The sequence below is a fragment of the Melospiza melodia genome, chromosome 5, assembly GCF_035770615.1.
Source record: "Melospiza melodia melodia isolate bMelMel2 chromosome 5, bMelMel2.pri, whole genome shotgun sequence".
In the NCBI taxonomy this organism is placed as follows: domain Eukaryota; kingdom Metazoa; phylum Chordata; class Aves; order Passeriformes; family Passerellidae; genus Melospiza; species Melospiza melodia.
In genome coordinates this window covers 36,056,155-36,072,845 of record NC_086198.1, presented here as the reverse complement: position 1 = coordinate 36,072,845, position 16,691 = coordinate 36,056,155, and the positions used below count along the sequence as shown (strand labels likewise).

General features: G+C 42.4%; 1 protein-coding gene across 10 annotated transcripts in view; it reads right to left on the bottom strand.

Moving 5' to 3' along the window:
• BLTP1 (bridge-like lipid transfer protein family member 1) overlaps nt 1-16,259 on the bottom strand; it is an 87,068-nt gene extending 70,809 nt beyond the window's left edge. For all 10 annotated transcript variants that reach the window (XM_063157058.1, XM_063157059.1, XM_063157066.1 and 7 more), the window contains exons 1-6: nt 16,176-16,259; nt 8,578-8,707; nt 5,882-5,998; nt 4,386-4,464; nt 4,016-4,080; nt 849-1,035 (exon numbers count right to left, since the gene is read on the bottom strand). In XM_063157058.1, coding sequence (XP_063013128.1) covers nt 849-1,035; nt 4,016-4,080; nt 4,386-4,464; nt 5,882-5,998; nt 8,578-8,674 — 545 coding nt within the window. In that variant the 5' untranslated portion in view covers nt 8,675-8,707; nt 16,176-16,259. The remainder of the gene's footprint in view (nt 1-848; nt 1,036-4,015; nt 4,081-4,385; nt 4,465-5,881; nt 5,999-8,577; nt 8,708-16,175) is intronic.
• Nucleotides 16,260-16,691: the final 432 nt, after the last annotated feature.

Below are 16,691 nucleotides of genomic sequence, written 5' to 3'. Positions count from 1 at the left end.
TTGTTTAACTCAGAGCAGTAGTTAAATAAATCTTCCTCAGAGGATCTTGGCCTGTTCTAAATACTCCTGTTGAGGCATGGGATTTTTCATTTCCCAAGACACATCCTCCTCAAAGGCAGAAATCCTTCTTGTGCCTGTCAATAAGGGCTTGAGATAAAAACACAGCAAGGCTGGCTGGGAGGCAGAGCCCTTACTCAAACTCAGGAGTGCCACAGCCTCCTGCAGCTGCCCACTCTGAAATTTAGCAACTGGCCAGCAGCAGTGGCAGGACTCAGTTCTCATTAGATCCTCTCTGCTCCTGACAGTAAACCAGCCTGCTGAGGTCCTGTCCAAACAGAGGCTGATTATTGAACATCTGACTGCACCACACAAGCCAGATAAAACTCCTTATATTTCCACTCCATATTTTCTGGGGTATCCCAAAAAGAGGAATTAACAGAAGACAGTTTGTGTAGCTGTACACAAGACCATAGAGATCCTCACATTTTGCCTATTCAATGTCTTGAGCAGCTGTTACTTCTACTGAGCAAAACCATTATTATTCTGCCAGCATAATCCTCTTCAACACATGCTTCCTCTCCACACTGTATTTCAAATAGATTTTTCAGCCTGTCTCTGATCATTAAACAAGAGTGCTTGGTTTGTTTGGCTGTGTTTTTTAATTATTACTGTTATGAAATCTAAGGAAAGGGAAAAGATTCAGACTGTCAGGCTTGTCAGTGCAATTTCTCTCAGTTGTGCTTCCCTCATTTGGCTTCCAGAGCACACGTTAACAAAACATTCCCCAATTAGTTCAGCACTTTGCAGAACAAAGCATCAACAAAACAGCAAAATTAATAATTATTTACCTTTCAAGATTGGTGTGTGTTCTCTGCCTCCCATTCACTTGTGCTCTCTCATCATCTTTCTTTGCTGGAATTATTGTGGGATCCAAGCCAAACAGCTCTTGAAGTTGTCCATAAAGCTCAGAGCGGTTGTACACGTGAAATTCAAAGTCATTCACCATAATATACAGTCGGGTTTCTGCCTTTGGATCTAACCAAAGAGTAGGAAAACAGCTTCTAATTCTATCTCAACATTCCCTTGGAATATTTACAGTTTCCCAAAAATGCACATTTTGCAAAACCAATCCACACAGTACTGAACAGCTGCTGAAGTACATATTAAAAAGCAGTAAAAAATTCCACAAAATAATTACAGCTTTCTAAGCAAATCAGTAAAACTTGGCAAATAAGACAGCTGCATACAAAATATTAAATCTGAAAGGCATTTCACCCCTAGGTCACAGTCCAAAAATAAATCCAGACAAAAACTGCACAAAATGGTAAATGAACTTTTTCAGTCTCATGTATAAAAACAAACAAACCTCTCTCTTGATGCATAGAACAGAAGCCTCGGCAAAAATTTCTGCTTTTTAGCACAGATATCACTGAGAGCAACTCAATCTGAAAACACAAATGGTTTTCTAGCCAAGCTCCCTGGTACACCATGCCTGAAGTGGGAAAAAGCTTTCTTTTACAGAGAAATTATTAAGATGAAGAACTAACCAGATCATACTCATTTTGCGCAATCAGTCAACATTCTCACAATTTTAAGATTTCAACTGTTATATCAGCTTGGCTCTCTGATCCTTAAAACCTGTTTTAACATCTGCTGATCATATAGAGAGCTGATTGTGACATACTTTGACATACTTTTGCCTCAGAAAGTGTGACCTAATTATGCAGTTAATGTGAGGGAAAAGCTTGCACCACTTCCCCCTAATTACCCAGTTGAAAGAGTGCCCATTACACATTGACTCAAGAGACCTGAGCTGCTCTAAAAACCTCATCTGGTCTTGCTAAGTCAAACAGACTTCAGGCAGCTGAAGAATCAATGGTTATTACAGCAGTCCCCCAGCTGTAACTCAGGGGGTAGAAACTGAAGGCAGCATTTCCCAAAACACAAGAAACTAAAACACAGAGCAAACATTTGTGGTCAGGGTCAAAAGAAGGAATGCAGATGCCCAAGAGCCAAGGTTTAGAGACATCTACTTGATTAAATGCACCCAATTTGATAAAAAACTCATCTGTCCCTCAAAATCACACATCTCTGCAACACTGTCCCAACTTTTTCCCCCATCACACCTCAAGTACCAGAAATTCCCATATAATTATAAAAATATATATACATAGAAAGTAAGTTTCCAGAGCCCATTGACATTACAGGTTTCTTGAAGAGGAGACAGAAAAGTTAATGAGCCAGCTTCAGTTCCTTCCTGTTTTCAGAAAAGCACCACCAAATCCATTTGTTGCCAACCTTAACTTGCATCAATAAGTCAGGCAAAGAATGAGATGGACAAAGATTGGGACACACAATTGCTCACCCAGGAGATCTGAGCAGCATCAAGAAGACAAATAAATGTAATTTTTCAATTCCTGGATGCAAGCATTAGACTTGATTTACTAAATGAAATCATATGTACTAATTCATTTATTTAAAGGGGATTTAAAGAGACATGTATCTTTTTTTCCTAACAACAAAATAAGGTTTGACCTCCACACATCAATTTGGTTTGCTAAAACACTTTTGGAAAAGAAGCAAAAAGGGGTAAGGAAAAAGAGACAAAGCAAATCTGAATGTTATGATACTAAATTATTCAAAGCAGCATTTATGTAGGCTATGTACAAGTAACTACCAGATTGTTTCACAAAGTGAAAATTGCTAATGGGCTGCGGCACCTGAGCCAAGTCATTGGGGTGTGCCCTATCCACAACACAATCCTCCAGCTTTTGTTCCTAAACCACTTCTATTTCCCAAGTACACACAAAACCTCAAGAGCATTTTAGTCATGTCACTTTTTTTGTCAGACCTGGACACCTCTCACTTCTGTGGTTATTTGGATTATTTGTCCACTAATCACCCGGCCTTAAATGCCAGCAGCAAACATTAAAGCCAAGCAAAAATGCCACCATAGAGGACAGGCAACCATCTCCACTGCATTAAATTCAACTCATTTTTCATTCTCTGAGCCACCAGAGAAATAGGTTTTAACTAGCAGATGAAGACAATCCTATGAAAACCCATTGGACAGTAACAGGCTTGGCAAAATCTAATTAACTCTAAGACTAGGGTCCACTTGTTCAATGACTTTTTTACTGTACAGCGAATTTGAACTGTGCCCTACTCAGCACTGCTGCCACTGCTGAGCTCTACTGACACAGCAACAGCTCCATGAGCCTGCTGACAACTCTGAGAGGCTTCACACCAGCAGAAGCCACTTCCAAAGGTGAGGTGGGGAAAAAAACCCTGTAAAGTTCAATGACCCTCCCAATTAGTGTACTCAGCTGCAGATAGCTGACATTTCCAGACCTCCTTGAATAAGCAATGGGGCTGAGATGGCTCCAAAAAGTCAAGAGAAGCAGGACCTGAGTCTCATCCAACAAGATTCTAATCCTATAAATGATTAAGCACACAGCCCTAGGCTACTTATGCTTTCTCTCTGTTTTCTGTAGATAGAATTAATCTCTTGCATCTGTGTTAATTATCCATCTTCAGTCAGAGATAAGGAAGAAAAATGAATTTTTTTATACTTCCTCCCTTCTATAGCCACAGATGTCATCTAGACACAGGCTTGTCAAATACTAAAGGACATCCCCTACCATAACACTTTAGCTAAAATACTGAGAGCACAACACTCACTGAAACTCAAACTAAAATCACTTGCAGAACATGAGACATCTCTATTCATCATAGTTATCAACTCCAATACAGAGACAATTATGCTTGGACTGCAGCTAATGAAGGCCACTATTAAGATTAATGGTTTGTGTCAGGAAGGGTTCATGTCCTCGATAATGAATCCTGTATTTATTGCATCTACTCCGCAACAGTGAACAAATCCATACCTTCTGAGCATCACAGTACTTCAGGTACATATTAACAAAGCAACTGCATGCCTATGATTGTGCAAAGGAAGTGTGTTTCTGTAGGCTACCTGTAAATTTAAACTTTGAAAGCTTTTTGGGAAACCTACCATGCTGCTTCTGCTTAGGATTGTACATCTTCCACCAGCGAAAAATGATAAATCCATCTTGAATTCTAAACCAAACAAATTGGAATAAAACAGAAGTTAAGAGAGCAACTTCACACTCCAAAGTGGTTTATTTGACAAATCTAAGATGGTAGGACAACAACCATCTTATCCAGCACTCACTTCCAAATGATAAGGCTAAGGCAGCAAACGAGCTCCCAAGTCTGTAGGAGTGTTAACTACTAGCACCAAAAGAAACAGTCCAACACTTACAAATACACTGCTCATTTGGAAAGCTACACTTTCATTTGTGCTATTTAGACCTGTATTTAAAACACTTATTTAGAAGGAGGATTCCTTTGGAAATCCGTACCTGATGGACATGTCCTCTGTGATGAAATAGATTTCACGCACCATGATTTTTCCAGACAGCACAGAAAATGAAAAGGAACCTAATCATAGAAAAAAAAAAAAAAAAAAAAAAGCGTATTACCCTAAAGCTGTTGATTTTGTGAAGAGAGAGAATACAGCATTCCATGACCTGAAATGGGTTAACTGGGTATCTTGAGTTCCTTTTCTGAAGGCAAGTCAGAGATTCAGAACACAGGAGACAAAGCACACAACTAAGGGATGCTGGTTTTGGCAGCACCCAACAAAACAACCAAGCCCCTGAGGTACATGAGTCACTCAGAAACATCCAGGTGCCATGCAAGTCTCTAAAGAATTAGAAAAGCTGTTTTGAACATTTGGAGTTTCAGGACATTGTGTGCAAGACCATAATCAGAGGAACAAAGATTCCTGATGGACTGTTTTTAAAAATTTTAAATGGCTGTAAGGAGTTTGGTCCAATTATTACAACAAATTATGTTTGCAGCAAGAAGGATTAATAAGTATGAAAAGACCAGCAGGTAATGCAACAGCCCAGATTTTTGCTAAGGCTTTTCACCTCACTCACAGAAAGTACACCATAATTTAAAAAAAAAAAAAAAAAAAAAAAAAAAAAAAAAAAAAAAAAAACCACCACCAAAATAAACATTAAACGACTGAAACCAAGCAGTAAATGGTGGGAATTAACATTATGTTCTGCTTGCTGATGAGGTTCATAAAGAATACCACATATGGCCAGCCATGGCAGCTGTCCTTACTTAATGGCAATTTCACAGAGTAATTTTTATTAAAAGCCTACAGATCAAGTGCAGCAGCCAGTAAATATTTCATCTATTTCGCTCTTCCAAAAAGCTGGATTTGAATGTGGTGTGGAATTCAGTTCTTAGGTTCTTGAGGATATCAGCAACTGAATTGCAAGGGTGTCTGTGGCAGGCCAAGTGTGAGTGGGATTTTTTGGTTTCAAGTTTTCACTACATTCATGAGGTATAGTTGCAGAAAAAGTCCAGAAATGAAGTCATTGCTATTCTGTGAAGCAGACAGAGGAAGGCAGAGGAGCAAGTGAAAGAAAATTAAAAGTGTGATCAGTGAGGCTGTGGGCTACAGCCCTCTGTGACTCAGCACCAGATATTTTTGTAAGTGGGTGAGTGCCCAAGTGATTTGTACTGACCTGTTTTACTGAAAAAAAGTTTAAAATATTTTAATAAAAAGTTAATGGATTTTGATGCAAAATGTTCTAGCCAGTATCAATTCTACATATCATAGTCCCAGTAAGGATTTACCTGTGATTAGTTGTTCTGACAGCTTATTTAGAAAGCAAAGGCAGTGCTAGAACAGGGACTTAATGGTGGAGTCTCTGCTTGGAATCCACTGAATGTTTTCAAATCACTAATGAAGGAACACTTGAAGGAAAACTTGAGTTTACTTCAAGATTTTAGCAAACTGGAGCAGACAAAGAGTGTCATGACATGAATCATAACTTACCAATATGGATGTAGCCATGTTTATATAATCTGTTAAGAACCAAGGTCAGAATGAGTCCAATGTTCCGGGAATTATAGTAAGTTAGGTAGATAATCCATCCACAGGACAATATTGTTGCTGTTGAAAGATTACAATGAATTAAAGCATTTTTTTAAGTACACTGACCCAGATAAAAAACTTACCTATTAGGACTATGAGGCTTAGCAGTGTTCTTCCTGCTCTACAAAAAAATTGAAACTGATGGGGCAGTTTATTGGATGTTTTCAGAGAGATGGTGTGAGACAGGTGTGAAGAGATGGAGGGGGAAATGGGAAGTCCAGAAAAATATAGATTCTTCACTGCTCTTCCATTCCCCAATATATCAAAAACTGTCCTTCCAGAGGACCTGCAGATGGCATCAATTATTTCATACACCACTTACCATTCTAACAAGTCAGATTTTATAGATTGAATTGTAATATGCATTGTCCAACATGGACATTTATTTCAGAACACCCTAAAAAACCTCAACACCAAAGTCATGCTACATACCTTCCCTACTCTTCTCCAAACTGTGAGCTGTAACTTAAATTTCTAGTCTTTGATATATTATCACAGGAAACATTATCATATACAAAACCATTTCCTACAACACTGCCTCCTGAGAGAAATGCACCAGCCCTTGGGTTAGCAGAAATACCTCAACAGTTCAAGCATGGAATTTGATAGGGAAAAAAAGGAAATAGCAATCCAATGAGAAACAAGTTTATTTTTAAAAAAAATAGGTCTGCTAGTCCCCAAAGTCATTTTTACTTGAGTTGATTAAGAGCTAGTAACCTATTTCTAATTACAAGGGTTCTCTAAGCTTCCAGAAGGACAAACCCAAAAGGAATGGCACTGCCAAGGAATGGACTAGTCCTAATTCACCTTACTGATAATTACCATTCTGTTTCACCCAAAGCAGAGTAGGGAAAACACCTGAACTTTGTAACAGAATTTTTTATTTATGCTAAAAATGGATTTTTTTTTGTGAAAAATATAAAGTGCAGAAACACATAGGAACCTTAACTTTGAAGAGAGCTCAGATAATTACTGAAAAAAAAATATTTACAAAACATATCTATCTGTTCTTCCACTCTTGCTTTATTTTATTCTAAATGGATCCAGTGTGACCAAAACTCAAGCAAACCAAGTCTGTGTGGGTGATCACACAGGAAAGAGCAGGGAGGGTGGAATCTACATCCCAGGAAAGAAATTGCAGCTGGCACTGAGGGCAGGCACACTCCAAGGACAGTGCTCACCTCCCTCACGTTCAGGTGAGTAAGCTCCTCCCTGCTGGTGCTCTCTGGGGAGGGAGGGAGGTGGGATGACTCACACTCTGAGGGTCCACAGAGTTTAATTTGGGATTAAAGTTCAACTTGGCACTGCTGGATGGCTGCAGTCAAGAAGGTGCCCTCTCAAGGTGAAACACACTGAGAAAAATTGGGAAACCAGTGCTCTTTCCAGTTCTGATCCATTGCCTTCAGCACTAGACTCACCTCTGCCACAAACTGTAGCCTTTCCCTTCAGCAAATAGCATAAACTTCATTAATTTCATAATTATATTCTTGATTTTTAAAGCCTCCGCACTAAAACCAAGTTTTGGAAATTGCATTTCAGAAGTTTTACTGCATGTGATTTTTAGAAATGATTCCAGAAGTGAGCAATGGCTCTTTGAGGAGCATGTTCATTTCTGGAATTCATCACCTTTTACTGAGAGCAGTAGTTAGCTGTTTCAGCACTCAGGAGAGGCAAACACTGATATCTTTTTATGCTCCCTTATAGCAGGATGCCATAGGTCAGCAGATAAAAGCAAAGGAGGGAAGGCTGGTTGAAATTGCCTTAATAAACATCATTCCAACGTGTTTCTATCCCAGCCTCATAACAGGAAGCAATGCAAAGCTTTTGAAGACAAAATTTTCACATCTATTTGCATCTGTTCCACATTTTACCATGAGCTACTACCAGTGACTTCCCCTATTTCCATCTTGACTACACTGAGAACTCTATGTTGAATACAAACTTTCCATTCCAACATTCTAGAAGTTAAACATAAACACTAAGCACCCTCAAATAATTTACCTATGTCCTTTCTATTTCATATGGCCTATGGAAAAATAATTCTAGTATGTCAATAGCCAATAGACTTGAACTTGTCAGAAGTGAAAGTGAAAAAATCAAGTTGTTGATCCTGTGTTGCCCCTCACTCCAAGTCCAAGAGTCAAGGCTGGAAAGCAGGCATTATCTAATTACCTACCTTTGGAAAAGTCTGAATTCATTGCACACTTTCAGTATTCTTACATGCACCTGAGTACAACATCATATTTACTTGGCTGTCCTTGAGCCACTTGTTTATAGATGAATAAAAATGCCTACACCAATATAAGCAATAGCACTAGTGCTAAAGAAAAACTAAATCAGCATACCTAAATCAGGCATGTTCACAAACCTAGCTCATAACTGACTGAATGACAGCTTGGCTTAAAGGCTCATTGTAGCCCACAACTTAGTCAGGAAGCTGTGTCATTAAACACAATAGTCCTTAAATCACTTTCCAAATTACACCAGATGAAATGGCAGGTAGGCACATACTGGAAGTTATTGTAGCTGACTTTCATGCTAATCTTTGTTGTGCTACCACAGAATAAATTTAACCAAGACAGAAGAGTTAGCCTTACCTACTAACAGCCACACCACGTTGGAGTCATGTTCTGTCAGGAAATCTTCCAGCTGTGTGATACTGGGGACAAAACTGTCATTTTTTCTTTGATCCATTGCTACACTGTTTTTGCACCAGCACCTATAGAACTGAAAGAACAAGAAAAACATCGCAAAACCAAAATTAATAACAAGCACAGTACAGTTTGGAATAAATGGAATATGTAACATCTTAAGTGATCCCCAGCAGCGTGTTTCACACAAATACATATGTACTTGTTTTATTCCTTCAATAACAACTTCATGATTCTCAGGTACCTCCTCTTCTACTCCAGAGCTCCAGAAACACTTTCACTCATCTCTGCTGGAACAGTTTCCTGGCACAAGACTGCCCCAAACAAACTACATACCAACAAAACACCAAAATATGCCCTCCAAATTTAGTACCCTGGATGCCCTGTACAGCATACAAAAGCAAATAAATGTCTAAAACTGCTGTGGCATAGCAGTAAGTCAAAAGGCAACTGAACATACAAGTAAAAATGAGGCTGTATTAAGCTCACTAACATGCAAAACTGTAACATGAGACTAAACCCCTGCCCTTGCAGAAAGAAAGGCCAAAGGAGACACTTCCAGGAGTTACAGAAAATTCCCAAAACCTCCCGATCTGCTGTGTCCATAATTCTCTTTAAGGATGGGTTTGTATCATTCTGTTAAAACTGACTGTCTGGTTGATCTGTCATAGAGAACAGAAAACCAGTCCTTTGGATCTTACACATTTCTTCAAATCACCCAAAAATCACCTTGCAACTGGGTTTATATTAATTAAATGTGATTAGCAAGGAGTTGCTCAGCTCAGCAACATCTGTAATTACACAGCAGTATTTCTGTGGCACTGGTTTCATTTGCAGTCTTCTCCTTTGGATGTTATATGTCACATCTTCTTATAGAAAAAGAAGCATTGATTCTGCTTCCTTTTATTATTTTCTAACACCTTCCAGCTCCTGGCAGCCTGTCCTCCTGACAGTATTCACCCTCAAAAAATATAAGTAGACCTTATTCCCTTTTGTTATGAAGTCTCGGTGGGTTTCTCCATCAAGGGCTGTAGGACATAAAACTAATATTGACGAGTCCTTAATTTTTCAGCCTAACAGCTTTGAATAATTAGTATTTGCAAATGTTAGCAGCAAATGTAGCAATTCATCTGTTCTTACCCTTTAATACTCAAACTACTCTTATAATTTTAACTGGAAGAAGTTGGGGGGGAAACTGCCTTTAATGCACTTGTTTCTCTTGCTGTACCTGAACCAACAGCCTGTGTTTAGAACAACTATAGCAGTACAGTCCCAAGAATAAGGGTTAATCATTTGTTCATTACCCCTTCTGCAAGAAGACACAGAATGGGGAGGAAATAGCATGAAAGCAGCAAACAATAAAAAAAAGAAACAACAAAGAAACACAATGAACCAACACCAGTTTCCAGCAGGGATGATAAAAAAGCTACCAACTTACTGCCCTATAAGGAGGAGGAATAAGAGGAATAAACATCACACAAATGCACACAGACTAAGAAAGGAGCCATTGTTTCAGAAGGGGCCTCAGAACAGCAAATGAAATCACATAATGGCACTGTGATTTGCTTTAAGACATCCACAGTACTCTGATAAAAAAGCCACATGTCAGTTTGTAGATGGAGCAGATGATGCCTCTGCAGGCAGCCTCCAGAGCCTTTAACCCCTGAATCACAGGGTAAAGAGAAAAAGCCAAATCAACACTTGCAGCATAAAAGGATGCAAGGACTTGACCTCTCCCTTTCTCACCTAAGGACAACAGTGTCACTCTGTTGTGACCCAGATCACCATGGAAATGTTGTCAGTAGGTAAGGACTGTCTACCTATTGCCTCAACCACCAATATTTAATCTCATCAGGGAAGCAAGAAATTATCACCCAAAATGACATTATACTGAAACATGACTAAAAATCAGTAAATAGGACAGTGGCAAGACAAACTGGAGACTGAAACTATTGAATCTTGATACTTAGCTACTTAAATAAAGACAGCGTTCATCTCTTTTTTTTTTTTTTGTCATCACTATCCATAACCATAAACTGGACAGACATACTTTCAATTTTTTTCTGGGATGCATTTCCTACCTGCATGCAAATAAATTCAGGAATCCCCCATCACTCAGCATGTGTCAATACAACATATTTGAGCTTCAAAGAGGATCCTTTAACACCCCAGCCCTCTGATTTGGGTTTTTTCTTTCATTAGGGCAGTCTCTGCCCTTGATCAAGTTCCTGGAGGGAGGATGCTGGCAATAAAAGTGTAAGCACCCCAAGTCAGCCAGTAGCAACACCTACACTGGATGTGAGCTCTCAACACACCTCTCAGAGCAATCAGGTGTTTAATCCACTTAGGATTATTAATTACTATAGTAAAAAGCACAGACTTCAGGAGTGCACAGTGCTCATAACGTCCCTGTGCATTTATAAGGTCCAGGGGATGAAGGGGCAGGATCTGCACCATCAGGATAACTTATGGTAGCTTAGAACAGACACAATTTTCCTCTCAGGATAACTTAGAGGAAGAAATGCCATCTTTTTACAACAGGTATTTGCTACTTTGAGTAACCAGCATTCCTTTGCACCTCCCAGCCCCTATACACTGTAACCATTGGTTTAAACCCTGGGCCTTGCAGCCTGGGCCATACACTGTAACCACAGCTGGGAGTCCTGCAGCCTCTCACTGCCCACACCCTGCTGCACTCACATTTACTCCTGTGTGCAAACTCAGCTCTGCCATCAGAGCAAACTGCTGCACTCCCCAGGAACAGTGATCCATAGGCTGCTGAGGCTGGAATGCTCTGTCATGCTGCCTACTGAACTCTCTGAAGCCAACCCTACAAGGAACTGCCTTTGGAATGACAAGACCCGAGGACGTGAAGCTGACTCTTGCCAACCATGCAAATACACAAAAGAAAATGTAACAAAGAGGAACAGAAACCCAGAAGTTCACATTTGTTTCTCTGCATTTATTTAGCATCTTTTCTCAAGGTCTGGGCTGTTCTGTGATGAACAACTCAGTCGTCATGCTGTAATATAGTCTAAGACCATGATAAGTGTTTGGATTTATTTGCCTTCCCCCTTGCCTTATTGTTTAAACACATTTTCACTATTCATTATGTCACTTGTGCCTCTCATTTACCACACACCACGTTCATAACTACAAAATGTATTAGCTCTCTCCCGGGAAGAGGACAGAAGAAAAGAAATATTCTGTGGCACTGAGGTGACAGAACACTGATACTCATATTTTATCTTCACAGCAGTCCTTTGGGGCATCATGTAGTTGTCTCTCTCCAAATGAGTATCTGAAGCAAGGAGAGATAAAGGCCAAATCCCTCATTTATGATGCCCAAACTGAAATACCAGAGGGCTGCTTTTCAGGTTGTGCACGTTTGGAGCACTCAGCAGGCTCAAGGCAGGCACTGGACTGCCTTAAAGATATGAGGGCTTGATTTTACTGTGAAGCTGCACCTCATGGTCAGCCAGGCTGTCTTTATAGCAAAAATATATACTTAACAGACTTTAAAAAGTGAATTTTAATTACTTGTGTCACACATAATCCATTCTCCACAGCACTAAAAAAAGGCAAGGAAAGTTATAATCCTGAGGGGATGAGCTTCATTTTCAGCCTGCTCCCTGTGTTACAAGTCCAAACCAATTTTCACCGCAAATATTCCATCCCTAAAATGCCAAATACTCAAAAGCAGCTGCTCTTAATCTTTATAAACTCATCCCAATCACATCAGATAAGTAAACTCGTTTTAACCTCAGCCTGGCAAATTAACTCAACACCAAGAACAAACCTCTGCTTGAGCTAAGTCATGAAATATTTACAGGAGGCATGCATATATGCAAGGGCTAGCAGGAGAGAAACCAGAAATTCAGTGACCAGAGTGCAGCCACTTGGTAGGAACAGCTGCACCCACCTGGAAAAGGTCTGTCCTGCACCTACAGCTGAGCAAAAAGGCAACAAATGTTTTACTCAGTGCCTGGGAACATTAGGGTGATGCAGGTCTTGAGCTGGGCAAGAAGAGGAGAAAGAACAAGAAAGGTCTCTTTACCACATCCTTTGTAAAGTCATTTTCTTGGCATGTCAGAGAGAGACAGCTGAATAAAAGGGGTGTCTAAAAGTGGGGGAAAAACTGCCATTTTATATTGAGAAGAAATACTTTTATATGGTCATGAAGTGGGTAGGGAAATAAAGGACATGCCAATTCTGTTATTACTGCTGGAATTCTCAGGGGGAATAAACCAGGAGTTTAAATTTGCCAGACATATCCTTCAGATCTACACAAAATCAAGTACTTATCAAATACATGTTAATTGGTGTTATTAGAGGTTAGCTGCCATTCCAAGGATACTCCCAACTTCCGCAGCAATTACTAATCAGTGGAGTTCCAATTACACCCAAAGTGACACATTAAATCCCCCTGGTGTCAATAAATGCATGTAGATGACATGCCTGGATGCCTCATCTCAAACAAGAAGCCATACCTAAGGCAGCTCTTTAAAGGAAAGAAAAGGTATTTTTGGCATTACCCACTCCATCACTGCCTTTCAAAGGGTCTCCAGCCCATCTGCTGTGAAATGAGAGGTTTAGATAAGTACATGATAACATAAAGGAGGCTCACAAACACGGACACAGTTCTCCTCTCAGGATATTCTCACACTGTCAGCACCCAGAGGCACATTAAACACTTCTCACAAAACAAAAAGCTGCCAATCTTGGCACCCATCCCAAAACTCTCCAGCTAGGTCAAACACTTCAAACCGATCCCAGCACAGCTTAGGAAACTCGACTGCTCTTCAGTCAGCAAGCAAAGGAAAGAGGAAGGAAGAAAAGGAGAGTTGCTCTCAAAAAAAACCAAAAACACCCACAAAAGGGACAAAAAACTAAGTGAAGGGACAGCACCCACAGAGCAATTCTGCCACAGGGCAAATTGCATTGCTCTCATACCTGGTACCCAAATGAAATGAGCTCTGAGCTTTTTTTAAGAAAACAGCAAACAATCAGGTCTATTTCCCTCCCTGCCTGCCCGTGCCTGAAGTCCCACTAGCGGTAAACTGTAAACAAAATAAACTAGAGCTTTAATTATGCTAATGAAATCCTGCTACAGCCCCAGCAGAAGCAGCTGCGCTGAAAGCAGAGCCCAGCAGAGCCACACCTGGTCGAGCCGGTGTGTGGACAGCCTTAGCCAAACACAATTTGCACTACAGTAGCTCAGCAAATAACAGGTCTACTTCAAAATTCATTAAATCAAAATAAAGCATACTCAAAGGAACGGTAAGATACAAGATAAAAATCATTCTCACAATAGCCTGCCCAATGAAGTTGAGTTTCACAGTACAAGTGGTAGCTTTTATTTTTCTATTTTTAATAGTAAATGACATGAGTTTTCCCAGGAAAGAGATCAAAGACAAACTCATGCTATGGCAACCAACACACAGTACTGCCACTGCTAGCCTTGGAATACCTGCTTGAATTGGGATGATTTTTCATTTAACTGTTTAAAATTAAAAATATACTTCTTAACCTTGCCTCCCAGACTTCTTCAGGGGAGCTGGCTCTTTTCCTGCTTACATTGCCAAGCTTTGATGCTGCAGAGGAAAAAAAAAAGGACAAAACAAAAAAAAAGAAACCCCAAAACCCACAAACAGAAGAACCTACAGGCTTATAGCAGTAGAAATAAATAAGAATTTCCCTCATGCACACTCCTCAACTTAGAGGGAAAAATTAAAAAATTGCCTTTGGGGCCTTTGTGGTTGGTTTTAACAAGGCAATAACTTTTTTCTCCCTTTTTCAATTTGAGTACAGCACTGTACCTTTGAAATACTCGATGAAACTAAGCCATCTACTCCACACCTATGAATTCTTCCAAAAGCATGCTTCCTCTAAATTTCTCTTTTGATACATCACTACAATTTGGAGAAAGAGGAAGTCTTTGCCATAAATCACACAAAGAGTCAGTCTTGCAGCATCATCCTTAAGGGAACTGCCTGTATCTTCACCCCAGCCTGGAGTCCCCACAAAGATTTGGGTGCAGCAACAAGTGCTAGAGTAAGTTATGCGAGGAGATAAGCAGCGACAGGAGAAGCTACTACACTACTACACGTCACAGGAACATGTGAGAACTCTGCTCACTGCTAAGCAAAACCATTAACTAACCTCTTGCCTATTTCCCCCAGGATGAAATGGTGCAAAAGAGCAATCGCCAAACAGCAGCTGATGCACATTTCACATGCCAAAGCTCCCTAACAGCATTCCCAAAAGGGTGAGTGACTTCAGCACGCCACAAACAAGGCTAAGATCCCCTTAAATGTGTCCATACCTCCAGACAACGAGCCCAGACGATCCACGAAGAGCAAAAGCTACTCATGATCACTGCCAGAACGTGCAAATTCCGGCCATGACCCTAAACAAACATCCCCGATCGTCCATTCGGAGCCAACTGCCTAAGTGGACAATCAATACTGGTTTTATCAATGGCTGTTTGAGTAACCTATTAACACACTTTAACAAACAAGAGGAATACTCCCTCCTCCCCCTCCAGTTTTTCTTCTCAGTTTCAAAATGTCTGGCCCCACTGTTTAGCTGCTCACTGCACATAAAAAGCAGGGGAGGGAAACCCTGCACGGCTGCAATAAAAAGAACAAGCCAGAAAAGCAGAATTACTGCATTAAGTGACACAACAGAAGAACTCACATGGCAACAACTGTGGCCTTTTGTATATTAAACCTGAGAAAGTTACACATCGCAGCAAACTGTCAACTTGGGAAGTTTTCACAAAGTTGAGCGAAAGCTGCTGGGGAGATGGATCTTAGGATGGGAAACCAGAGCAAAAAGAGCTTGTGACTGGGATATTTGCTACATGACTACCTCCAAAACACACCTCCCCCGTATCAGTGTTATATTATGTATTATATCTGTTATGCACACGTTACATTGGTAACTGTATCGGGTTTTTTATTGATAACGCAAAGTGCAAGCACCTTATCATAACGTCGTTACGTATCATCACCACTACAGCTTCAGACACACCAAAAAGCAGGTGCACGTCGTGTTAAATCACCGTGCGTGTGCTAAACCCTCTCAGGACCAGAGGCACCGGCAGACATCGCCTTCCACCGCCCAGGAACCAGCACAGGGAAACTTCCCTCGCAGGCCAGACACAACCGGAGGCTGTGAGCTCCCGCCCCCGGCCTTACAGGCGTTCAGCACGGCGTTACCGCCCGCCAAAGGGGAAACACCGAATTCCCGACACCGGAGGGGCTTCTCCCGGCATCACTCCCCCGCGGGGCGGCAGGCATCACGGCGGGACCGGCCCCCGGGGTCACCACACGGCCCTGCGGGACGGAAGGACAGGCACCGGGGCCTCCTCCCGTCCCGGCCCGGCGGAGCCCCGCGCCGAACCGCGGCTCCTCCCGGCGCGGGGGCGGCTGCGTGTTCCCGGCAGGCCCACGGCGAGCGGCGGGGCCGAGCCCTGCGCGCCGGGCCCATCCCGGTGGGGAGCGGAGCGCAGCCCGGTCCCGGCTCCCCCCCGCACTTACGCCATCGCCCTCCGCGGCTTCTCCCCCGCGGACCCGGAACCGGCGGCGGCGGCGGCAGCCGGGGCCCTCCCGCACCTCACGGTGAAGGCGCGGCCCCGCCCACGGCGCCGCCGCGGCCAACCGAGAGGCGCCGCTGGCCCGCGCGGCCAATGGCGGGGCCGTCCGCCCCCCGCGGGGGCGGGACCGAGGCGCCGCTCCGCCAATGGCGGGGGGCGGTGCCGCCCCGTGTGTGTGTGCGGGGAGCCGCGCCCGCCCATCCGCGGCGCGCGCAGGCGCGGGCACAGCTGGAGCCGCCAGATGTGCGCGGGGGCCGCGGGCGTGGCCGGGGCCGGTACCTTGCGGGGCTGGCGGGCACAGGGCTCCCGAATTGGAGTGTCGCCGATGGATCCTGCCCCCGGCGCGGTTGGGTGCCCGTTATGTCGGGAGAAGGGGTGGTGCCCGCCCGGCAGCGGCTGGCGGAGCGAGCGCCTGCGCGCCCGCGGCACCTGCCGCTCGCCCGTGTCCGCGCAGCGCCTA